At 42.9% G+C, this 26,360-nt stretch overlaps 1 protein-coding gene across 8 annotated transcripts in view; it reads left to right on the forward strand.

Annotated features, from left to right (window-relative positions):
* LOC122908359 (amyloid beta precursor protein) overlaps positions 1 to 26,360 on the forward strand; it is a 271,290-nt gene that overhangs the window by 225,205 nt on the left and 19,725 nt on the right. For all 8 annotated transcript variants that reach the window (XM_044251072.1, XM_044251073.1, XM_044251068.1 and 5 more), the window contains one exon: positions 17,834 to 18,055. In XM_044251072.1, coding sequence (XP_044107007.1) covers positions 17,834 to 18,055 — 222 coding nt within the window. The remainder of the gene's footprint in view (positions 1 to 17,833; positions 18,056 to 26,360) is intronic.

A 26,360-nucleotide genomic window follows, 5' to 3' on the forward strand; every position in this document is an offset into this window, starting at 1 on the left:
CTTCTGTACCCTAAATCACTGGAACCAAGTTCCCTTTGGCGGCCTCCACTCTGCTTTTATGAACTTCAAATACCAGATCTCTTCGATATGTAAAAAGCATACACTTCACATAGAAAGATTTGGTGGCTTTTAACATTCGTTTTTCACTAATTCATCCACATATTCTTCATTTTGTCTCTGAGTGACTAAAGCCCAGCATTCCCGTGTGAAAGCAGAAGAAGACCAGATAGCGTAACAAAGTATATGCATGACATAGTCCGTAACTGGCTGCCAGAAGCCTATTTTCTTCCTATCTTGACCCAGAGAACCTAGAAGTTGCTATTAAACACACTTCTTTATAAAATATTCTATTCCATTCATCTGTATGTCATACAAGAATAAAGAAAAGCATTTAAGCTGCAGAGTCTTTTTTTCAAGATCCAGCTTGGTCAAATGTGAATTTTAAATTTGAAACTGAGACGCTCAGAGCCAGAAGTGGGCGCTAGCCGTCCCAGCTTCTCCCCGTTCGGTGGCCGAGTGGAGGTTGTGGCATTAGAGATGGTGGCGTTTTCATCACGCTGGGGTTCGTAAAACCTGAAACCTGACAGGCATTTGCCACACGTTACACTGCCAGGGACAGCTCAGCTTCTGGCTTCTTAGAGAGGGTATGGCATAACCTTTATGTTTACAGAGTGTTTGAAACTGAAGCCCTTCCACTTCCGCTCTGAGCTTAAGCGCTCACATTGGTATCCGAAATTTCTGGGGCCTTAGCTGGGTAAGGCATGCAGCCGTGGATGTCAAGAAAGGGAAGTGGATGGAATCCTCTGTAGATGGGAAGAGAGTTGCTGAAATGAAAGAGCCATGAGGTCACCACTGAAACCCATGCTGCTATTCAGGGGGAAACCCCTCCACACTAATGAGATGAGACTTCTGTTTGATAGAGCTCTTTGTTCTCTGCAGTCTGCCTATCCCAGCGCAGAGGAAAGGGCTCAGGAAGAAACCACATTCTATTCCAATGTGATGATTAAAGCCAGAAATGGTTATCATATTTGCGAATAGATAATACTCATTTTTATGGGTGGTTTTTAGTTTCCTAGGGCTGTCATCACTAACTACGACAAACGGGGTGACCTAAAGCAACAGAAATGTATCGTCTCATCATTCTGGAGGCCAGAAGTCGAAATCAGGATGTCCGCAGGGTCCTGCACTCTCTGAAGGCTCTAGGGTAGAATGTCTTCCATTGCTTCTGTTTGCTTCTCGTGCCGCTGACAGTGCTGGACATTCTTTGCCTTGTAGATAAAGTCTCTGCCTTTGCCTTCACACAGTGTTTTCCCCTTCGTCTCCATCTCTGTGTCTCTCTTCCAAAATGATCAAGAACTCATCTGAACTCCAGTAGGGTTTTCCCTACTCCATGGATTGAGGGCCTACCTTATTCCAGTATGATCGTGTCTTTACCAGAATACTTCTGCAAAGACCCTCTTTTCCATATCAGGTCACTTTCATAGGCACTGAGGAGGAGGCCTTCAAGATATCTTTTAGGAAAACATAATTCAGCCCATATCAAGTAGTTTTATTTATTCTTTACCCTGATTTTGATGAATCCAAATCCAAAAAAAAAACTGTCCCAAGTTTTTCTAAAATACTATCAAATTTAAGTTAAAGGGCTTCGTGTCTTGAATTTATGACCTCTTCATTTGAAAAAAATAATTTCCATCTTTAATTGGTTCAAATTATGAAAGGCTTTAAATGCTTTGCATTTGCTTGAGGCTGATTAATGGGTAAATTTGTAAACCATGGTTGTTTTAATTAGCCAGGGTTAATTAATGTTTACTGCACTTGGAAGATGAAAAGACATGTATAAATGCACCATAATGTGAATCATTTTTTAATTTGTTGCTGAAGCTTAAAATATATTCAAATAAAGATTGCTTACATCACACTAAAAAAAGAAAAAGAAAAACTGTTGGAACACACAGCTTGGGAGTTAGTATAGATTAGTATAGTGAGTTAGTATAGAGGGCTCTAAATATGGGAGTTAGTATAGAGGGCTCTAAATGTTAAAATGAATGAGTTACATATTATTGAAGATGACCATTTTCTAATATTATATATTCAGAAATAGGTCATTACATTTTTAAATCTGATTACATAAAGAATAGAAATCTCACACCAAACTGATAACTTCTCATAAAATGTGTCTTTTTTTTTTCCTTAAAGATTTTATCTCTTTGACAAAGAGAGACACAACAAAGAAAGGGAACACAAGGTGGAGTGAGGGTAGGAGAAGGAGAAGCAGGCTTCCCGCTGAGCAGGGGGCTCGATGCGGGGCTCGATCCCAGGACCCTGGGATCTTGACCTGAGCTGAAGGCAGATGCTTAACCCACTGAGCCACCTAGGTGCCCCAAAATGTGTCCTCTTTTGAGGTTAAGTCTGTTTTTGGTTTTCGTTCTTTTTACTTCTGAGTTGAGACTTTTTCAGAGCACAGTGGAGGAAAGATTTAATCCTTCTGAGGTGAAAATAACATTTTTTTTAAGAGAGGTGGAGATTGGGGGAGAGGGGAAAAGGGAGAGAGAGAGAGAGAGAAAGAATCTTAAACAGGCTCCCCACACAGCACAGAGCCTGATGTGGGGCTCAGTCTCACAACACTGAGATCGTGACCTGAGCTGAAATGAAGAGTTGAACACTTACGCAACTGAGCCACCCAGATGCCCTGAAAATAACATGGGGGTTTTTTGGTTTTGTTTTGTTTTGTTGTTTCTTTTTTTTTTATTATTTGACACAGAGAGAGAGATCACCAGTAGGCAGAGAGGCAAGCAGTAGGCCTCCCACTGAGCCGAGAGCCCGACGAGGGGTTCCATCCCAGGACCCTGAGATCATGACCTGAGCCAAAGTCAGAGGCTTAACTCACCCAGGCGACCCCCCTGATAATAACACTTTTAAGTGATTTTTTTTTGAAGAAAGGAAATTACCAGAATTCCATGTAAATTTTCAACAGGAAAAGCCTCAGGGCCTTGGTGCTGGGTCTAGGAAATGTGGAGATTAGAAACCGTTTAAGAAGGAAATAGCAGGGCAAAGTTCCCCGAGTGGGGCTGCGAGCTGCGTGTCATGGAAAGTGGTTATCTCAGGCAGTGAAAGGGGTTGTCCGTTCTTGGTGGGAAAGGGACCATCTGGGGTTATTTCCCAACACGCTCAATAAATCCACCTTCTAACCCCAGGATTCATGGCTCACTAGGTAACTTGAAGTCAGAGCTGGCTTTTAGGGACACCACTCCCATCTCACTTCATCATTGTCTAAAAGGAGAGCATATCCGAAATTAAATTAGCAAAAAAGGTTGGGTCTACTTATTATTTCATCTCCCACACAATTCTCTTTGTTCTTTGCAGAATAAAAAGGTAAGGTTGATTTTTTTTTTTTTGATCTCATGGATGTTGATATGGAAGTGATGTAAGTGGGGGGGAAGACCCCTAACCCTCTATTTAGGTAAGAAATAGGTAGCTCCCTGTAGTTCTTAACAATAGCTACCCACCTGAGGCTACTGCCAAGCACTCCCGCTCAACACGTAAAGGACTTTTAGCCGGGACGTGGTACTTCATTGTGGGTGGCATGTTTATATACACACACACGAAAAAACCTTTTTGGGGAGTCTAGTATGGGCTTTTTCCCCAAAAACACGTAAAAAATTCTGATAGAATCTGGAAAAGTTCCATTTTGCTCTCATGCTTCCCCTTGGACTCTGTCAACATGGACATGAACTCTCCAGGCTCCTCTTTCAAGTGGTCATGATATGCTGGAACATCGCAAACGTGTCCAAGGAGAAGTTGTCTTTCTCCCCTGTATTTGCTCTTCTGAGAGACACAGCTCCAGTCAAGAATAAAAATATTAGGCAAGCCGTTAACGTCTGCCTTGGGCTTAGGTCATGATCACCGGGTCCGGGATCGAGCCCTGCATCAGGCTTCCTGATCAGCAAGGAGTCTGCCTCTCTCTCTCCCTCTCTCTCTCTCTCCCCAGCCCCGCTTCCTGCCTTGCTCTGCCCCTCCCAACCCTCATTCTTCCTCTCTCAAATAAATAAAATACTTAAGAAAAAAAAAAGAATAAAAATATGAACAGCTCCCCAGTAGCTCCTCTGCCCTGTCCTAGTCACCCCCTCCCCCTCCCGCCACCGTCAAAATAGCATCCTTCCGCCTCGTGTCACTTCCTTAAAAGTCTTCCTGGGTTTTATCATTCTGGTGTGCAGCCTGCCCCAGTTTTGAAGGTTGATATGTCTCTCAAGTGTCTTACACTCCCCAGGTGTCCCGTCCATGCCTTTCTTTTCTTTACAGTTTACCTGTGAATGAACTGCAGGCACCAGCAGAGCCTGTGGAATTCCCGTATTCTGGATTTTGTGAATCGTATACACCTAGTCAGCGTGTTCCCCTCCTCTCTTTGTTCCACAGACCAAAACCCCTGGCTTCTGTCTAAGCTGCTTCCTTTATACTTGCCTTATGCCAGAAAAGCCCCAGCCTTGGGGCAGCAGCCCATTCTTCTTCCCTCGGTATGTGCCCTTGTATCTCCCAGGACAGCGGTCTGTCTTCCGGAGCGACCCCACTCACAGTTTCCAGCCAGAAAATCCACGCTTGTTTCTTTCTCCCTCTGACTGTCCATCTTCCCATAGCACTTTGGTGCCCATCTTCCCTCTAGACTATGAGCTCTGAGCAAGAAGAAATGGGTTTAGTTTTTTCCTGCAGTGGCCTGGAAGAGGATAGGATTGCTAAATAGGTAGATAAATGAACGAGCTCTTTAATTAATGATTAAATGTTTTTATTTTTCTGGGCTTCAGATTATTCCTTCAAGCGAGTTCTTTTAGCTTCTTCTCTCCTCTGCACGGTTAATGCTTCCCTAAGACAGACACTTTCCATCCGTCTCCCAAGTCCCAGATGCCAGACATTTTCCAGCTCCAGGCTTGGTTTCCCCATACATTGTTGAGTGATCATTTGCGTCAGCTAATCGGAAGAGGAAGGACCATTGCTGTTCTAGAAATGCTTAGTACGGAGCGAGTTTTGTGTTAAAGAAAACAAATAGGTCAATGTGCAGAAGAGCATACAGGACTGATGCGGGCTTTTCTGATCTGCATAAACACTCATTTCAAATGAGTTATCTTGTGTACAATCCTGATGTACTGTCCGCAGGGACGGGATTCCCCCCTCATCGTGAGGGCCGTGTGTGTGTGTGTGTATTTGCACTGATCTTATCCATACATCTTTAGGCTCTTGGAGTGAAATGAACTCTTAATGAATATTAAAAATCGTACTTCTACTACGAGCTAACCTGCTTACTTTACAGCCTTGTAAATAGCATCAAGAACGTATTTGCCAGGTATGAGTCAGTTAGCGTGCACATTCTTCAGCGTACAGCAGAAAATGATTGCTGGCTCTTGAGAGGGGCACCGTGTCCCATTCCTTTGGTCCGCCCCCAGGATATCTCTTACCCAGTCCAGAAAGACTTCTCTCACAAGTCTGAGAAAGGGTGCTGATCAGACAGGATCACCACCTACACTGTGCAGGTTGGACAAGACATGGTCATAGGAGCATCCTTCAGACCCCCTCTCCTGTGTCCAACAGAGAGTGCAGTGACAAGCCTTGTGCCCCATACGTAACTCCCTCCCCGAAGAAAGCATCATGTGGGTTAATAAGGGTCTGGCCTTTATCAGAAGTAAAGGTGATGTTTTCTTCTCTACTTGTTCCCTCTTAATTGGTTCTGAGCTCAGGTGGACAAAAGGGGATGTTATGGGTGGCTGCCCAGAACACCCCAACACCAGCAGTGAAGGCTCCAGGCAGGTATGAGCTCACACTGCGTGCAGTTGCCAGAAAGACTTGGCCTTTATAAAAATGCAAGAGCAGTAAAACTGTCATTTCAGTATCTTTTTCAAAATATAACCTTTCTAGTTTTACTCCCTCGTCCTCACTAAAAGCATTAGCAGTTTTTAAAAAAAAATGAAATGGGGTGCTAACCCTGATAGAGCAAACCTAGGCTTTATTTCATTTTTCTGATTTGCTCCAGATCTGAGAACTTAGTTAGAAGGGAAAACAAACAGAGAGCTGTTCCAGCTCTGCAGAAATGCTTACCGGAGAAGTTGCAAACTACGCACTGGGGAATGAAACCGGAGGGAAATTCATCCTGGTGACTCCATGTCTGTGTCCTCAGACCTGATTGTTCCAATTCCAAGAGCCGCCCCCCCCCACCCTCCAGCTCCCTCACCCGGTGCTTTCTCGATGACCACAGTCATGAAAATTAGATAATAAAGTGCTGATTGGAGATTTGAAATAATCCTATAAAGAACAAAACTATTTAAAAAAAGTAAACATGACTCTTGGCTGTCCCGGTGATGGGATTATGAGTGAAGTATCATTTCTTTTGTTTTCTGTGGGGGTTTTTTTGCACTGAGTTTCTGTTATTCTTGTAATTACTACCAAATGTCACATTTTTATATGAAAGAGGAAGCACAGTGAAGTTCTCACTTATGCTAGGGGGATTAGGCTCTTTCTATTTATTTATTTTCTAAAGATTTTATTTATTTATTTCAGAGAGAGCAAGAAAACACAAGCAGGGGGAGAGGCAGAGGGAAAGGGAGAAGCAGGCTCCCCACTGAGCAGGGAGCCTGATGTGAGGCTCCATCCCAGGACCCTGAGATCATGACCTGAGCTGAAGGCAGACATTTAACTGACTGAACCACCCAGGCGTCCCCTACGCTCTTTTAAAGACAGTTTGAAGAAAAGATTCTTCATAATCCTAATTACCTTGAAACTCCCTAAGTTAAATAGTAAAAGTACACATCTCTCTGTTATCCCAAAAGAGCCAGTTTTTTTCTCTGGTATGTGAAGAGACAAGTGTTACCTCACCTGAGAATCACATGAAATCATTGATTTATGATTAAGGGAGAGGAGTCATCAAAATGTCCATTTTTATTTTACTTTCCAGAGGATATATAGTTGTATCTGCTTATGATAATGGTCAGATACACCTTGTCCCTATATTAATCGACCAGAGGAAACTTCTAGATAGATCCAGGTTAAAGCTGGCACCACAGTCTTGTTTGCCACAGTGCTAGACTTCTTACTTTAATAGAATTCCAGACTTAAAGGAGAGTTCTGAAAATAATGCATAAAGCTCCTTTTTTTGAGAGTGACTTACAGATGTATTGGCCCTTTACACCAAAATTCTTCACTGTGTGTTTCCTCAAAACAAACACTTACTTGCATATGCAAATTATTACCTCCACACAGCATCCTCGAAGAGATTCTCTCCATAATATGTAAACTGGGTTTGTAGTCTACAGTTTAGAAGATCTTTCCCCTCGGGATTGCTTGGAATGCCAACCACCCAGACCGGCCCAAGATTCCTAAGGTAGTCAGAAATAGGATCACAACGCTGGCACAAAAACTACAAGTAAGCATGAAGAAGAAATACTCGATGGGCGCCCGGGTGGCTCAGTGGGTTAAGCCGCTGCCTTCGGCTCGGGTCATGATCTCAGGGTCCTGGGATCGAGGCCCGCATCGGGCTCTCTGCTCAGCAGGGAGCCTGCTTCCTCCTCTCTCTCTGCCTGCTTGTGATCTCTCTCTGTCAAATAAATACATAAAATCTTTAAAAAAAAAAAAAGAAAGAAAGAAATACTCGAATCTGGTTTTAGATGTCAGGGAGACAGACTGACTTTTATCTCAATTTCTGACCAGTGCCGTTGGTAGATCTAAGTTGTCTGAGCTCCGTTGTTTAAAAGTCAAAAGGAAACTTGTCTTCAATGAAAAGGGACTTCCCTTCGCCCCCTCAGTCTTAGGCTGGACAAGTGATACTTCAGGAAATGTGACTTGGGATCGGGAATATTCTCACAAGTGATACGTAGCCATGTTTGTGTGTCCTCCAGGGACAGTCTGTTGCCGTGAATGGACACAGCATGCTTCATTTAAAATCTGTGCCAGAGAATCTGCTGAAGAAACATAAACCCAGATTCAGAGATGAAATCTGGATTTAGAGACTGAGAAAGTCTCAAGATTGATAGTGTGGCTAAAAATGAAGAGAACTGACCCAGTTTTCTGGAGGTCAAAATAAAAACTAGATTTATGGAACAGCGTTACTTTGTGATAATATGTCTGTAATTTTTTTACCCAGTTGGAAATGTGGCAGCGTCCTCTGTGGCACTTTCTCTCTTGGCTGCTGAGGTATTCTAGTCCCTACACCGTCGATGAGAAGGGGTATTCGGGATAACTAAGTAGACAGTCAGTCTGCTGGTCAACCATTTATTTCCATAGCTCAAAACCTAAAGACATCTGCGTTATCCAGTTTGACTCAGAATTGGTGAAACCTCATGGCAGTTCACATAGCCATCATATTTATGCCAGTCTTCCAGAGAAGGGGAAATCCAAAGAAGTGGGAGGTAGGTGTCCAGAGGGGAAAGAAACTGTGTTGACGGTGGACTGTCAAAATGGAGGCGACACATAAGGCCTCCCTTAGAGTAGGGACCAGTGCGTGGTTGTGCATCAGGGGAACCACCTGGCTCTTCTGCCCTGCTCCTCCACCATCAGGAAGCTCTGTGACCTTGGCCCATGGCGAAAGTCTCTGACCTTGGTTCCTTCTTATGGAAAAAAAAGATAACCACTGAATTCATCAGTTTTCCCAATCTGTCAAAAGTAAGAAGGAATAGGAGGCTTGTGATGATACATGTGTATATATTTCTATAATGTCAGTCACCAATCAGATAGCCTTGTCAGCCATAAAATAGAATTTTTTGTGGAATAGTGAAAATGTTTGGACTAGGAATCAGCATACTTGGATTTGGATCCCACTTGATAACTCTATTACTCAAAAGGAACGTCACAGTTTGCTCAACCGTCAGTGGAGTAGGAATCCCATAATAAAGGTTGTTGTGGATATCAAGTGAGCTAATGGATTTGAAAAGGCTGCAGAAGTGGAAGGTGTCTTTGTACAGGTGATCTCATGCTTTCAAGATGTCCTAGCATAACACAGTCCTGCTACATGAGTCACACACAGATCAAGACATCCCAACCACGTGCTGTCATCACTTGAAGACCACATATGTTCTCCCCAAAATCAGCATCTTAAACAGCTTCTGCTCCATTGATACAGTGACATCTGGAGGGCTCAGTCAGTTAAGCATCTCTTTTTTTTTTTTTTCTGATTCCTTATTTGAATTCGATTTAGTTAACATGTAGTATATTGTGAATTTCAGGGGTAGAATTTAGTGATTTATCAGTTGCTCATTCCATCATGTGCCCTCCTTAATGCCCATCGCCCCCTGGCCCCATTCTCCCAGCCACCTTCTCTCCAGCAACCCTCAGTTTGTTTCCTAGAACTCAGTGTCTCCTACGGTTTGCCTCCCTCTCTGTTTTCATCTTATCTTATTTTTCCTTCCTTTCCCATCTGTTCATCTGTTTTGTTTCTTAAATTCCACATATGAATGAAATCTTACAGTATTTGTCTTTCTCTGATTAATTTCACATAGCATAGTACCTTCTAGTTCCATCCACATCATTGCATGACAAGATTTCATTCTTTTTTTTTTTAAAGATTTTTTTTATTTATTTATTTGACAGACAGAGATCACAAGTAGGCAGAGAGGCAGACAGAGAGAGAGAGGAAGGGAAGCAGGCTCCCTGCTGAGCAGAGAGCCCGATGCAGGGCTTGATCCCAGGAACCTAGGATCATGACCTGAGCTGAAGGCAGCTGCTTAACCAACTGAGCCACCCAGGCGTCCCAAAGAGACTGTCTTTTTTCCATTGGATATTTTTTCCTGCTTTGTTGAAGATTAGCTGATCATAGAGTTGAGGTTCCATATCTGGGCTCTCTATTCTGTTCCATTGTTCTGTATGTCTGGTTTTGTGCCAGTACCATGCTGTCTTGATGATTGCAGCTTTGTAATACAGCTTGAGTGTCTGACTTTTGATTTCAGCTCAAGTCATGATCTCAGCATCTTGGGATGGAGCCCCACATTGGGCTCCATGCTTAGCAGGGAGTCTGCTTGAGGATTCTTTCTTTCCCTCTGCCCCTCCCCCAACTCGTGTTCACTCTCTCTCTCTCCTTTAGAATAAATTAATCTTTAAAAAAGAGGGGGGGGCGCCTGGGTGGCTCAGTGGGTTAAGCCACTGCCTTCGGCTCAGGTCATGATCTCGGGGTCCTGGGATCGAGTCCCGCATCAGGCTCTCTGCTCAGCGGGGAGCCTGCTTCCCTCTCTCTCTGCCTGCCTCTCCATCTACTTGTGATTTCTCTCTGTCAAATAAATACATAAAATCTTTAAAAAAAAAAAAAAAAGTTCTCCCTCTGCCCCTCTTCTCTTCTCTCTCTCCCCCACAGCAAAAAAATAAAAATAAACAGCTTCTGCTCCATTGGACTATAACTAACTCCATGCTCAGAAGTAAAAGTCACCAGCTAGAGCTGATCTTCAGTGGGGGGAGCACAACACTGAAGTGTGTCCTCTAGTGCCCTCTACACTTTTAAGTACACGTTTTTTTTTTCTCAGAAAAAAAAACAACACTGACCTGTTTCCTGAACACTTCCCTGCTCTGACTCCTGTGCCATTTCCTGCCTGACAAATGTTCTGGCAAAAAAGGAAATTCATAACTAGTCTTTTCTTTCCTGTGGTTTTCTGATTCAGAAGCATGTTTGTGCATGAGAGCTTCAAGGCCACAGGGCAGGTTGGGTTCTCAGAACGTGACTTAAGGGTGTTTGGGAGTCAGGTTTCCTCTGGCAGGATTATTCTTTGGCCCGGCTCCTCTTTCAGAACACCTTGTTTCGAGACTTGTGGTGTCTGTTATGAAGGTGATGACCGAGACTATTTTTGGCAATGGTTTGTCTGTAACGTGCTTGAGAATCACCTGGGGACCACCACGGTGGCCTGCAAATTCTGGTTCCCTAGCTCTGCAGGGGACTTCTACATACGAGAGCACAGCTAACAGGATTCAAAGTGGAGGAACTGCTAAGACCATCCATCCAATCTCCTCCAAGTTTATGGATGAGGAATGCGAGCCTCAGGGAGCTTCAGAGACCGTGGCAACGTTCAGTATAATGAACAAGCGCCGCGGTTAGGTGCTGAGCCATGAATCAGACATGCACAGAACCGTGATTGGGAAATTAAATCTGATCTCATAGGCCTGGTGTGGGCAAAATGCCTAGAATGGATGACAGCAGATTCATAGTGGAGCTTCTTGATCGGGGAAAAATTGCATCCCTTTTATAGCTATTCCCAGGGCAGCTGTGGTGGTTGCCGGGAGCAGGGAAAGGAATGTGCTTTGCACAGAGGTGTAACCCTCAGTTCTTTCAGACACAGAAGCAAATATTTATTAAAAAGATACCATTTGTGAAAACAGAAATGGACAGGTCACCATAGAGAAACATTTAAATTGTGATTTCTTCTTTATGTAAAAAAGAGAGGTAAGCATAGGTCATATGAGAATCCCCTTTTAGACAAAGCTGAAAGGAAATTTCTGTTTGGGGTGAGGCTACAGATAAATACGTATTTTTCCAGCAGGAACCAGAAGAATTGGAAAATTGAAAAAAAAAAATCATAGCAGTGCAGTTTCAATCCTATAAAGAGAAAAACCAGCAAGCCTAGGAGATCTCAACTGATGCCGGTCTCCAAATCAGACCATTAATAGCTGTGTGTTACAGAGAAAAAGGCTGAGATTTTCCTCCCCACCCCAAACATATCTAAAAGTTAGAAGAGGTGGTTGAGTGATTGTAACTAAAGCTTGTAAAAGAGAACTGATTTAATATTTACAAACTGTATTTTCTCGAAACCTAAAATACGGCAGTTAAAACTTCAGAAGGAGTTTGGCTAGTGGATTAATAACTTAAAGAGGTCTGTGAGACACATGATCTCGAATTCCTCTGTTTCCTGTTCAGCAACCCTTTTATGGGGCCATTTCTCTCAAACTATCATAGAAGTCTAATGCTTCCACAAAAAAAAAAAATATATATATATATATATGCCATTTGAAAATGATATCACTATTGGAGGACTCTCTTGATGTTGCTTTCTTCAAAGTATATAAGTTTTTATTTAAAATGCAGTTAACATATGGTGTGATATTAGCTTCAGGTGTAGAATATGGGGATTTCGTGCTCCTTCATCCCCATCACCTCAGAATATTTTAAATATTTTCTATGATAACTGTATGGTGGGATTTGTTTTTCTCCTAATTATTAAGTATGCTTAGTATAAATCCTCAACACACTTTTTAAAAGGGCAAGGGGACAAGGTTTGCTGTATGTTTCATATTTGAAACTGAATATCTGTTTAGGCTGTAGGTTAAACATTACCATCACTAAACTCAGTTAAATGTATGCACTTCTTTTTTTAAGATTTTATTTATTTGAGAGAGAGAGAAAGAGCATGAACAGGGGAGGGACAGAGGGAGAAGCAGACTCCCTGCTAAGCAGGGAGCCCGACATGGGGCCCTAAGGTCATGACCTGAGCCACAGAGAGACACTTAACCGACTGAGCCACCCAAGCACCCAGATATTTCCACTTCTAACTACAGCACCCAAGTATGCTGGGTATTATAGGAGAAAATAAATTTAACTTCAGAGATAGTGGCTGTAATTCTGGGCAGTAACAAGCAGCTTTTAGAAAGAAAAAAAAAAAAAGAGAGAGAGTCTTAGGGGAGAAATGAACCTTGTGTCTTGGTTAATACAGGAGCTGGTCAATTTAGATGCTTAAAAGCTTTGGAAATCACCAATATATGCCATCAAAGCATTGCAGTAAAATATTAAATTAATTTAGATAAACAGGTAATCCATCAGGGGCACTAACATCCTAAATGTGTGGTTTCTATGCGATGAGTTTTAACCACAGAATTCAAAGATAAAGCCCCACTCAGAAGGAGCACTGAAATAACCATATGTGGCTCTCTGTATATATTTTTTTTAATCACAGGCAGAACTGCCTGGTGCCTGTTGTATTTGCCATTGGTAAAATCCTGAGCCCTTAATAATGTCAAGAGGTAGCTGGCTGGCTGCCTTCAATATTTTATGATTGCAAAATGGAATCCTACCCCCACGAATGATAATCTATCATTTTCACCTGCTTTTTGTCCCTTAAAAACCACATAGACCTCATTGTTCCAAATGAGATAACCAGAGGTGGTTGTTTCTAAGTCTTCTGCATTAAACTGAGGTATAAGCATGGATTTCTGCTATTTTGTACCCCCCCCCCCGCCAAAAAGCGTAAGTGCTTTTGACTCTGCCAAAAATGTAACATTTCTTGAATGTTTTATTCTCTCATTTTCTGAACGTGAATAGCATAAACCTGGAAAATTAACCACCATGGGGCTCAACATTTTTGTGGCCATTTGGAGGAAATTTTCTGCCAGCGGTATAAGAGATAAAAGAGAAAAGCACGCCCCGTGATTTACCGCAACCCAAAATGTCCTGGATATTTTATGAAGTACAGACATAAGATTTTCCAGTGTGACTGTTTCCTGCTCTACCCTTTTTACTGCTGTGGGCAGAGATGGGTACAGGACTCCCTTCAGCTCCAGTGCCTGGAAAATGCCTGTTCGAATGTCACAAAAGCAATAACCATTCCATAGGGCTGTTGGTGTTTCAGTCTGTTTGCTGCCCAGTAAGTGTCACAAGTGTTCTAGAACAGTTAGGCTTATAATCACGTTGCAGGTGAGCAGTGCAGTGCTGAGACCAGGAGTGAACCCTGCTCTGGGGCTGTGGAGGCTAGAGAGGTGGGGGTCACAGGCAGGGAGGTGGCCTTCTGCAGCCCAGAGCTGGGACTTCAGCACTGATGTCCATTCGGTCATCCCTCCCAGCCTTAGTTTCCTGTCCCATAAAAATAATAACACCCATAACCCTCATACAGCTGTTGAGAGGAGAGTTACAGAGGAAAGAGCACTTGAGCTGGGCTTTCAAAAGTTCATATAATTTAGATAAGCAGAGGTGGTCGACAGCAAAAAGGTGTCTTGTTGGAAATGCCTGGTCCTCTCTGGGGATAATTCAAGCTACCCAGGCTGACACAGCTGTGGGTCCAGTTCCAGTATGTGGGGTTTCACCCATACCACCAAGCAATTCTCCAGCATCAGTTGGAGAATTCAATCAATCCAATCCAATCCCAACAGTATCTACCTAGAGGTAGTGCATATCCCACAAGAGTTATGGGCTCAGTCCTACAAGACTCCCCCGCCCTGCCCCCAACCGCCCGTTGCAAGTCCAAGTGTGACCTGTGCTGCTGATGACCAGCTGTGAATCAGACTTTCCATCCACCTCCTCAGGTTCTATTAATTTACTAGAACAGAGGGAAACAGTTTACTTACTAGATTATTGATCTATTATAAAACGGATATAACCCACCAGCAGCCAAGTGGAAGAGACACGAGGACAAAGACTGTGGGAAAAGGCTTGGAACTTTCAGCGCATTCCTTTCCCCGCATCTCCACGTGTTCACCAACCTCCGAACTCGAAGACCCCTGTCCTTGGTTTTGACAGAGGTTTCATTACGTAGATTTGATTGATTAAATTGTTGCCATTGATGATTGAGCTCGTCTCCAGCTCCTCTCCCCTCCCAGAGGGTGGAGCCGAAAGTGCCGACCCTCTGATCACGTGGCTAGTTCCGCTGGTGGCTAGTGTCCATCCTTCGGTGAGCTGCAGGCTTTTCAAAAGTCACTTGATAGGGATGCCTGGGTGGCTCAGTGGGTTAAAGTCTCTCCCTTCAGCTCAGGTCATGATCCCAAGGTGCTGCGATGGAGCCCCGCATCTGGCTCTCTGCTCAGCGGGGGGCCTGCTTCCCTTCCTCTCTCTGTCTCTGCCTCTCTGTCTACTTGTGATCTCTGTCTGTCAAATAAATAAAAATAAAATCTTTAAAAAATTTGTTAAAAAAGAAGTCACTTCATAACATAATGAGACATACCTTTATTGCTCTCATTACCTATGAAATTCTGAGGGTTTTAGCAATTCTGTGCCTATGAGGACCAAATATAGATTTCTTAATATAAATCACTCCATCAAATGTATACAGCAAAGCTTGAGCCTCATAGCTAGAAAGATGAAGTGAGCCCAGATCACAGAGGGCCCTTAATACCTGACAGAATAGTGTTGGGAGTAATTCAGTAGGAACGGGGAGTTACTGAAATGAGGCAGAGCCATTCCTCAGTATCACAAAAAGATACGGGGAACAGAAAGGGATAAAAAGTAGAGCAGGGGCAACAGCAGGAAACTTCAAAGTTATCGAGGCAAAAAGTGATGATGGTTTAAGGGAAGAGGATAGTAGAAAGGGGGAGTGAGAAATGAGTAAGAGAATCCAGAAATGGAGCTTTAAAAGGCGTTGTCAGTAATAGAAGTACGGGACACAGGGTACCTGGGTGGCTCAGTTGGTTAAGCGACTGCCTTGGGTTCAGGTCATGATCCCAGAGTCGTTGGATTGAGTCCTTTGCTCAATGGGAAGCCTTCTTCTTCCTCTCCCTCTGCCTGCCGCTCTGCCTACTTGTGCTCCTTCTCTCTGTCAAATAAATAAAATCTTTTTAAAAAAGGAAAAAAAAAAAAAAAGAAGAAGTAGTAGTATGGGACACAAAGAAATAGAGTCACACATGACTGTGAAGGTTTCAGACCTGTGGCTGGGATCATAGCTCTGCTGCGATTCCAACAGGGGAAGGCAGGATGGAGAGCGGGGGACCTGGAGCTCAGTTTTGTACATACTAAGCTCATGGGAGCTGTAAGCTAATAGACCCAGCACATTCAGACAGATATAGAACCGAGAGTGGGAGGAAGATGTGAGAGCTGGGGAAATACATTTCCGATTCATCCTGAGAGTTTCAAGAGGGGATGGGATTTCCACATGAAGAGTTGCAGAAAGAGATGGATGGAGATACAAAAAGAAGATGTAGGGATGAAGAGATTAGGAAAAAGGAACAAGAAAAGTTATTCGGAGAAGCCACAGGGAACCAGCGTGGAACTGAGTATGCAAGACAAAGAGAAACGGTTTCCAGAGGGACGGAGAGGTTAAGTGACAGTAAATGCCACAAAGATACCATCATGCCTCCAGGTGGGGCCAGAGCAGATCATGCTGGCGAAGGTTATTCCCTCTCAGAGGAACGTGTGAGCGCCAATAATTATTCTAGAAGATCATCTCTTTAGTATTGTAAGTGCTCAACAGTCAGAAGCATACGATTTATATAAAAGAAATGCCCATTTAATTTATTAAAGCAGACATTGGCTAAGTTATAAGCCATTAGCCATGCCTCCGTAAGACATGAAAAAGTTGGAGTAAATCTAATGGGGCCCTTTCATCTGCATGGGAAAGGTCATTACAGGCATCAAATAATTGAATTTTAGAATGGTACTGAGGCAAATAGCTATATATTAGAACTCAAATTAGACTTCAGAAGGACTGTTTGTCTTGGGATTTCATCATTTAGAATGATGTCTTGCAATAAAACTGACTCCATAGAAGGATATTAATCTCATGCTTTAATGCTCTTATCTCAAATTGTTTTAATTGACCCGCTGGAACAGAATTTTAATTTTTTAGGTAAAATTTTTTTGTCAACTTAGAATATGAAGACGGGAGGAAAATGTTACAGATCAAATTTAGATCCTGATTTTATTTTCTTCCTTTTCTGCAGCAGTAATACTAATCAAGTGATTGGTTTGAAACATATAATACAGTAAACTCTTGACAGAGGTGTGATTGGAGGATGAGATATTCTGCTTAATACCATTTTTAATAGCACACATACTAGTCATGGGTGTCTAACTTTAAAAAATATATTCCACAGAGAAACCTGGTGACCTGTGGCAGTGTAAGAAGATTCACAAATCTTATGATAACCCCATATTTAACGTAGTGATTCCAATTAGTACAAGGTTATATTCCCAGCTCTCTTTTCCAGTAAAAAATGCACTGCAATAATGAAATGTATAATGTAGGAATTTTCAGTAGTCTATAATAACTTAGAGAAAAGTAGATTATGTTCCACAAAGTTGGTTTTGTTTAATCCGTTTTTTTAAAAAAAGGGTTAGCTGAGGGGCGCCTGGGTGGCTCAGTAGGTTAAGCGTCTGCATTCAGCTCAGGTCATGATCCTGGAGTCCTAGGATTGAGTCCCACATCAGGCTCTCTGCTCTGTGGGGAGCCTGCTTCTCCCTCTCCTGCTCCCCCTGCTTGTGCTTGCTGCCTCTCTCTCTCGGTCAAATAAAGAAATAATCTTAAAAGAGGGGAGGGGTAACTGGTAGCATTTTTTGAAAAGAGAAGCATCCCCGGGAGAGAGGGGAAATTGGCTTGAGAGGGCGTGACAAATGCTGGGAGGCAGGGAGGTTTCGTCCAGAGCAGAGCAGGCTGGAGCAGAGCTTCCTGTCTGCGAGGCCCCCACTGGGAGGGCAAGGGGACTCCCTCTCCGTTGCCTCAGTACATCCATCATGCAGCACCCAGGGGTCCTTTGGGGAAGGCAGATTTGTTCGGTGCGAACTGCCGCCATGTCCCGGCAAACAGCTCAGCAGAGGAATCCTAGATTCCTCTAGGATCCCAGGCTACCAGAGCCTGTCAGAGGAGGCAAGGGAGAGCTCTCGAGGTCTTTCTCCATGGGGAGGAGTGGTGCAGCCCTTCTAGGCCGCAGCCTCGGTGGGAGCCGTTCTCCTGGGCTCACACCCTGCCTTGGGCACGTGCTCTGGTTTTACATAAGTGGCTCAACTGCCACGGGCCTGTTTTCCCATGTGTCAGATGGAGCCGACAGTGGTACCCACCTCGTGGCCCTGCATGAGATCGTGTGTGCAGAGCAGCGCAGGTCTTGTATGGGGCAGACGGGAAGAGGCAGCCAGCGCTGCAGTCATACATGTTGCTGTGACCCACCATCCACGTGGCTTTGTTCTGTTTAGATGAGCTGCTTCAGAAAGAGCAGAACTACTCGGATGACGTCTTGGCCAACATGATCAGCGAACCAAGAATCAGTTACGGAAACGATGCCCTCATGCCGTCCTTGACGGAAACGAAAACCACCGTGGAGCTTCTTCCTGTGAATGGGGAGTTTAGCCTGGACGACCTCCAGCCCTGGCATCCTTTCGGGGTCGACTCGGTGCCGGCCAATACAGAAAATGAAGGTAAGCGGCCCTGGAGTGAATAAGAACATTCCAGTACATATACGTGTGTGTGTATACACACATCTTCCTCATATTCTTGAGTAGTGACTTCTTATATGCATTTGAAGAAAAATACTTTCTCCCCAAGAGGTATTTTGTTGCTTCTGGAAAAAAAGAACAATATTCAGTGCGTGTGTATGAGGCAGTGGCCAGTCTAGGCCCACCATCAAAGCAAACAGGGGATGAAATTATGTAAATGTTTCTCCCTGTGGGAAGAAGTTTTCGTGGGGCCTGCAGAAACAGGGATTTGGAAAGCAGCAAAATAGTCTTTGCAGGTTAAATAACCTAGTGCATTAAATTTCAGATTGCATTGACTGTTAAAGGCAAAGATAACCACGTACAAATAAAATGTAATTTTGCTGAAAATTTAAACAACTTTGTGTTTAGAAAGTTAAATTGAAGGCAGCTGTCAAAATGAAGAAGCGTATCAATCTACATGATTTTTCCTACGATAGCTCAGAGATTTTCTCTGTCAACAAATTTGCACATTGGCAGATATACTTTCTTTCACAGGGATTTCTTAACAGAAACTTCTAAACAATATCTCGTCACGAGAGAACATCTTTCAGTTCTTTCTATTCCTTAAACGTTTTTACATGTTTAGAAGTATACAGTTTCAAACACGGGAACATCTTGATTTCTGAACACCAATAGCACTTTTTTTAAGAACACCAGATTTCACCTGTGAGTGTCTTTTGTTAAAGTGGCAAGTTTGGATGGTGGTAATAATTGTAATAGGACTACAGTAGGGAGACCTCAACATGCCGTCAGTGTATGCCTCAGATTAAATTTAGACTCAGTATCAGACCCTAAGTATACTACAGAAGTTTTTTTTTTAAGGGACCATTACAGAAAATCTTTCTGTGGGGGCACCTGGGTGGCTTAGTTGGTTAAGCAACTGCCTTCAGCTCAGGTCATGATCCTGGAGTCCCAGGATCCTGCATCAGGCTCTCTGCTCGGCAGGGAGTCTACTTTTCCCTCTGACCCTCCCTCTTCTCATGCTCTCCCTTTCTCTCTCTCTCTCTCTCTCTCTCTCTCTAATAAATAAATAAATTCTTTTAAAAAAAAGAAAGAAAGAAAGAAAGAAAATCTTTCTATGAACAGTCTCCATATGAGTAATCACCCCAAATTTGTTTCATTAATTTGAAAAAGGGCACCTCATAGTAGTAATCCCAGCTACGAAAAGCAGTATCATTTATATCAAATGTAATGAAGACTTCACCGTGTATAAAAATAATTCTGACACAGAGGAAAAAATTTAAAGACTTCTAAAAATCGAAGAACTTCAGTTACAAGGGTAACTTCCTTATTAAATTCATTAATAATAGAGTGCTAACTGTACCTTTTTTTTAATAGGTGGGTACATTTTGGTCTTTTAAAATCCTCATCATTCTGTCACTAATGAAAATTTTTTGTGGAAAATATCCAGTCTCATTTGTAAGTTTAAATGCACACTAGATTTCCTCCTTTCCTTTAGCATACTGAGCTGTTTTCAGGGAGAAATAGGTCCCACATCTGACTGAAGACTGACAAACTTCTTTGGTGGAAAATTATAACCCTTAATGCCCTCTATACCAAATACTGTTAAATGTTTGTCATTTATGTCCAACTCATAGCTTTTTATGAAAAAAAAATTAAATATATAGATTAGACTGTTCTTTGTTAAAAATTACCCTGTCTTTGAGAATTTATTCAACTGCAGGGATTCTAAAATTATAATTTACAAGGAACTTCCTATCACTTTCTCATAATCGAAGAGCTTTTCACATATTTGAAATACATAGTTTCTATAAATAAAATGTTCCCATTTAATAGTTTGCATTACTTGTTGATTTTGGAAAAGTAGGATAAAACCTATTTCGGAGCCGACCTAAATTTTTATGATCACACACACACAAAATAATAGAAACTAGAAATTGTAACTTATTTATGGTAAAGTTTATGGAAAGATTTAGAAAGCCAAAGTAAGCTACATTAGCAGAGTAAAAATTGATTTCTAGAAATTACTGTGTATGTTTGATATAATACTTGATATTTCTCTTAAATGTTGTGAATCCTATACAAATGTGGGCTATACAGAGTTTTTGTAAGAACAACAACAGCGAAGACACTCTGCCCTGTTTATGTTAGCTTCTTCAAATTTAATGAATACAGTGAAATGCAATGACACCATTAAGAATAGCAAAAAATGTATATTATTCAAGAAGGTGTTGCATTTCCTGAAGTTCACATTTTCTCTACTTTCTCACCCTATCAGATATTGAGAGCTTAACTGCTTAGTATGAACACACACTTCCTTGGTATCTTTAATGAGGTAAATTTAACTTTGCATTTATCATATTTGTAATAGAAACACCAACAGTTAAATAACTCTTCCTTTCTGTACTCCAAGCATTTCATCCTGACTTCATATGTATATATATATGTGGTCATATGCATATATGTGGTCTCCATTAAAAAGTATATGCATTCTAGTAAACATTTGGCTTATATTAAAATTTTTAAATAGTAGGCAAATTGACCCACTCTGTTTAGGGAAAGAAGTGCAAGGATATTTGTTTGTTCTATTTAAGGAGAAATTGAGGGAAGAACTATTTTTACCCAACCCTCTTCCTAAAATCCAAACCTTAATGCCACTGTCAACATGTTCACTGTTTTCCTGGTCTTCTACCCCTTGACAATCCTCCCAAATCAAATAAGAAAGAAGTCTTGGTCCAAATTAGGAGGCAAGCAGGGATTCTCCCCCCAGCACTTGCCAGATAACCCGAAGAAGGAAAGTTGGGTTAATTACTGATTTCTCCAAAGTGATCAGCTTTTGGAAGGCTAAGAACAATAGATTTTGGAGATACCCCAGAACAGCAATGGACTTAAACACCTCCCCTCAGAAGCAGACTCTGAGAGTGGCCTGTTGCCATTGGTCCTAGGAGACTGTCCGTGCTCATGCACATAGACCCACACTGCAGACCATTGGCTGCCGCCAAGATGCCCACTTGGGCAAAGTCCTTGATTGAGTGCTTCTGGATCCTTGTCCAGGACACAGCCACTCACATCGCCCAAGCCTCAAAGGAAGAGCTGATACTCTTGTTAAATAAACACCTGTCATTGATAAATAACAAAATCTTACATGAGGGTATTACAAGGCAAGAATATTGAGGATCTCAGAGCTTGAATTCTGGTTCTTGGTACTATCAGACCCAACACTCCTTTTGTAACATTTTGAAAAGCCTCCTTAACAGTGAATCTTAAAATAAAAGGGACTGACAGTGTTTCAGGGAAAAAATCAATATAATGGATGTGATATGTAACAAGTGTTTCAAGGCATAAGTGTTCGGGCTTGACAGCCAGTGGAAACAGTGGCAGGATCATGTGTTTGTCCTGTGTGGATGTGAGACACAGGACACAGGGCTGATTCCACGATTCAGGTTCTATGAGCAACCGTGGGTGAGTTCCTGACGTAGTGGAGAACTCTTGGGAGGGCTGTGATGCAAACAGTCTCCCCCCATTTTACCCGGTGATGAACTCTTAGCATATCCAGGTTACAGTAAGAGCTATGCAAAAAATGCTTTGTGTTTGTATATTGAACTGAGCTATGCTCTAGACCACATAATCATAGACAAATGAATGTCCAGCAGGAATTTAGGAACTTGTAGAGGATTCGAGGCTATTTTTACTCGTGTGGGAGTGCCCTGTGCACGACAGCTAACATCCTTGCTCCCCATCCCCACCGCCCCACAGAACAGAAGCTACCCCAGACTCCTGAATGGCAGGTGGATCATCAGAGTTTAAATTCCGCACTGCTGGGCGTGGTGGGCAACTTAGCCTCTGTGGCTATTTCCTAGTCTGTAAAATAAAGGTAATAATAATTCCTAATTCAGAGATAAGGTATGAGCATTCAATGAGATGGCAGGCAAAGCTCTTGGCAAAGTATCTACAACAAAGTAAATATTTAGTGTAACTTTCTTTCTTTCTTTTCTTTCTTTTCATTTTCCTTCCGCCTTCCTACCTTCCTGTCTTTTCTTATTTTCCTTCCTTCCTTTCTTCCCTTCTTCCTTCTTTTCTTCCATTCATTTGTCCATTCATTTGTTCTTTCCATAGAATCAGGATCTCATTAGAGAGTTTTTACCAGCTGCTCCCAGGGAGAATCACCCTGTGGTCCAAACAGTATATCCTTAAATATTAATAACTATAAGGAACCATATAATGACACAGTCCTAAAATACCCCCCATCTGTCCTCACCATCTCCTCCCCTTTTCCCTTTCCCCAGGGCCTTGTTCCTTGTGAATGTCTCAGACATGTGCTCACACACAGAGCCACTGAAAATACCTAAAGTTCTCAAAGGATTTCCTTTGATTGTTCATGCAGTCCTTATCATCAGAGTTTCAGACGCTTACCAACAGGTCATTGCTTTTTCTTAAGAACAGTCAATCAAGTCCAGAGAGAGGGTCAGACACCCAGGCCTTCTTCTAATTTATATTGAAGAACGAAGCCTATCACAGTTTTCCGACATCTTAGTCTCTTTGGCCAGTTTGCCTTGAGGGATTTTCCTGTGGCTTTTTTCAGATCCACAGAACTTAACTGAGTAACCCACAGTGAAGCTGTTACTTATCAAACTGTTGTTCTCGTGGATCGTGAAGGCGTCTGGCTAAAGGCATCTGTGTTTGTTCTGCCTTGTCACGATTGCCTGCGCAGGCCAGCCACAGAGTGGCCAACAGTCAGCTTCCTTGTATAGAATACGTACATGAAACACTAAGCTTCTCTAAGAACACAACAGGCCTTCTAAGACTGCATATTTGTAATTGCAACGTGCACTTGCCCACTGGTATATTTCTAATTAGCGTAATAACAAAGCAGTGATAAAATCTCTTTAAATGCTGAAATTGAGGGCACCTGGGTGGCTCAGTCGGTTAAGCATCCAACTCTTGGTTTCAGTTCAGGTGGAGATCTCGGGGTCATGAGATCGACCCCCATGTCAGGCTCCATGCTCAGTGGGGAGTCTGCTTGAGATTCTCTCCCCCTCTCCTCCTGCCCCTCCCCCTGCTCGCACACACACTGTCTCTCTCAAATAAATAAATTTTTAAAAGCTTTTTAAAAAATAAATATGGGAGTGCCTGGGTGGCTCAGTCCATTAAGCACCTGCCTTTGGCTCGGGTCACGATCCTGGAGTGCCAGGATCGAGCCCCATGTCGGGCGCCCTTCTGAGTGGGGCGTCTGCGTCTCCCTCTCCCTCTGCCCCTCCCCACTTGAGTTCTCTCTCTCTCACTCTCTCAAATAAATAAAATATTTTTTAAAAAATAAATAAATATATAAGCAAGTGCTAAAATTGAAAAAAAAAATTGTCATTTTTCAGGCCTGTTTTCTGTCTGTGTAGAAGTATTTTCCTGCTGATTTCCTCCATTTCCTTTGGCCTGGTGGGAGGCTGTGCTAGGAAGCGTTCAGCTCAGAGCTCATCTGTTAAAAGGAGCCGCAGAACAAACTCAGAAGCCCCAGAATGTGACTTCTCTGAGGAGAAGGTGTGCTTCAAGGCTACGGAAGGCCTGGGAATAACACATTTCTGCTTGAGTTTTAAGATGACTGCTTTCATATCTTTAATTTACTAAACAGCTACTGTAAAATGTTCTGAACACTATCTTGAAGTTACCTTCTGGTTCAGGGAGCAATAGTTCATTTGGAAAATTAGAAAGTATCTCTTGGACTGGGAAATAATGCACCACTTTGTCCTGTTGATGTATATGCACATTTTTAGCACCGATGTCATAATTGTCTTAAAAAATTGATGTCTGCTCACCGAACACAGGAGTTACTTGCTTTTTGAATATTAATTCATACTGAATCAGCCTCAAACAGTTAAAGCAGGCTACGGTTTAAGTCAATAAACTATTAATTGTTTCACCTTCTGAAAAACAGACAAGATTTTATTACTGTTTTCAAACAATACATGCACATGGGGGAGAAAGGCAGAGAAGCTTCTAGAAACAATCTCCTCACCCAGAAAGAACTAATGTTAGCTTTTCTGGTAACATCTTTCAGACTTTTTTCTTTTTGGGGGTCCGTGCATTTGCTGCTTTTTCTGCATTTCTTTAAGGAATTGTGGAATAGTGCTTTATCATTTATAAGGTTTTAATGTATATATGGGCACATTTGAGCCCTGGGAAAACCCTGTTTACTTAAGACAAAACCGAGGATTAGAAAGAATGTGTCTCGCCCAAGATCACGGAGTAATTCAGTGGTGGCGTTTAAGTGGACCCTGGGACCCTCGGGCAGCTCTTCAGCCTGTATTTAAACCACAGATTAACGGCTGATTCCCTCATGAGTCAAAGACAGTTTCGGATGATTTAGCCACCGCTGAACAGGATCCCCACTTCGAGTTCCTCTCTCGCTCTGGGAGTGTGCTGCGTGGACATGCTCTTCTCTTCAACTGAAGCCCCACCAGAGCTCTCCCGAGGACCGAGGAAGTCCTCAAAAATACAGCAACCCCTCCGGGAACTCAATAATAAAGCCCCTCGCTAAATATTGTGGCAGATGGGAAAAAAGGTACAACACAGAGAATCCGTGTCATTCAAATGTATTTGTGAGTTGCAGAAGGCTGTCTTAACCTGTCAAACCAGGAAAGTACTAGAAATGAGACATTCTCTCAGCAAGAGTCATTAGGGAAGGTTGAATAAACACAGCTTCATAGTATTGGAGCGTTTCTGAAACAGGTTTTAAAATTGTTTTGTTTCCCAATACAATGAGAAGAGGCTGTTTACATGTGAAGAAACCGCCTCAGAGGGGGACTTGCACCCGAAGTTGCTTGTGGTGCAGGTGCTGGGTCGGGAGGCCTTCTCCCTGCTCCCCGCCGCGCTGCCGCTCTGCATGCCAAAGGCCCAAACCCCGTTGCTCTTTGGACTTGTCCAGATGTCTTCGTATTCTCAGAAACCTGATTTTTTTCATAATTTGAAGGCTTGACTCCCTGCCGCTCTCTTCTCCCTCACTGTTCTGCCAACATGGGACGTTCAGGATGGGTCTGGGTGTGTGATCCCACTTCGGAAGGCCGGGCTGTGAGCATCCGTAAGCCGGATGGTCTTCCTGAAACTGCTCACCCCGAAGCCAGCTTCTCGAACCCACCTTACCTTCCCGTGGACATCTTTCCTCACCTTTCCTTACCTTCTTACCTCCTATTTTCCAGGCTTTACCCAAGGGGCTTTTCCCCTCCCTCAGCTTCATTTGCCCCTTTGTCCGTTTATTAATCCTTAAAGCTTTGTTTCTCTCTGTTGCCCGTTTCTTCAAAGACCAGTCTAAGTTCAAGTTCATACTTTCTGAGACTCAGAAGCTCTTTGGAAAGGCCAGCTCATGGCAAGCAATGGCGGGCACCACGGTGCCACCGGCCCGCTTCGTTTGGTTCCAGCCCAGGACTCGCACAAGGGAAGAATTGCAGAAGTTGAAAAATACAAAAGGGAGTACTCACACTTCACACACCACAACTGTCTGTTATCTATTAAAATAGTAACTGGTTTTTAAAATTAGAGAGAGACTGACTCTCTGGTTTACTTCTTCTACCCTCAAAATGGGAGCAAATTTGGTGCACTGAGTGGCAGATAATGTGGTGAGATGTTCCTCTCCCGACAAATCCATATTTGCATTTCCCCTGGGGATTTAATGGAGCCCTTTTGTAGTTAATTAACTGTAAAATAAGAAAAGATCGGACAGTTGTTAAAAGAGGTATCGCCAGGATTTTTCGCCGGGCTGGGTATATTGTATTTTATTTCTAATCAAAAGCCAAGAAACCATCCCTAAAGTCTATGAGAAGGAAATCCACACACCCCAGCCCCTCTTCTCAGATGTTGCTGCATATCCTGCAAGTGTTTTTTTGTTTTTTTTTTTAAGATATTTATTTATTTGATAGAGAGAGATCACAAGTAGGCAGAGAGGCAGGCAGAGAGAGAGGGAAGCAGGCTCCCTGCCAAGCAGAGAGCCCGATGTGGGGCTCGATCCCAGGACCCTGAGATCATGACCTGAGCTGAAGGCAGAGGCTTAAACCACTGAGCCACCCAGGCGCCCCTGCAAGTGTTTTTATCAGAAGCCTCAGCAGTGGGGTTGGCCCACGGAGAGCGGTAAGGCTTCCGAAGTGGTCCCGCTCCCATTCCCTGAAACTCGGGATAAACTCCCTGTGGTTCTTTGCCAGCCGCTGCTTTCCTCTAACGTATGTGTTCCCCATGCTTTTCCCTGCTCCGTGTTCAGGAGCCACAACTCACCATCTCGATTTGTCTCGTTTGCTTTCCGCATCTC

The sequence above is a fragment of the Neovison vison genome, chromosome 6 (assembly GCF_020171115.1).
Source record: "Neovison vison isolate M4711 chromosome 6, ASM_NN_V1, whole genome shotgun sequence".
NCBI lineage: Eukaryota > Metazoa > Chordata > Mammalia > Carnivora > Mustelidae > Neogale > Neogale vison.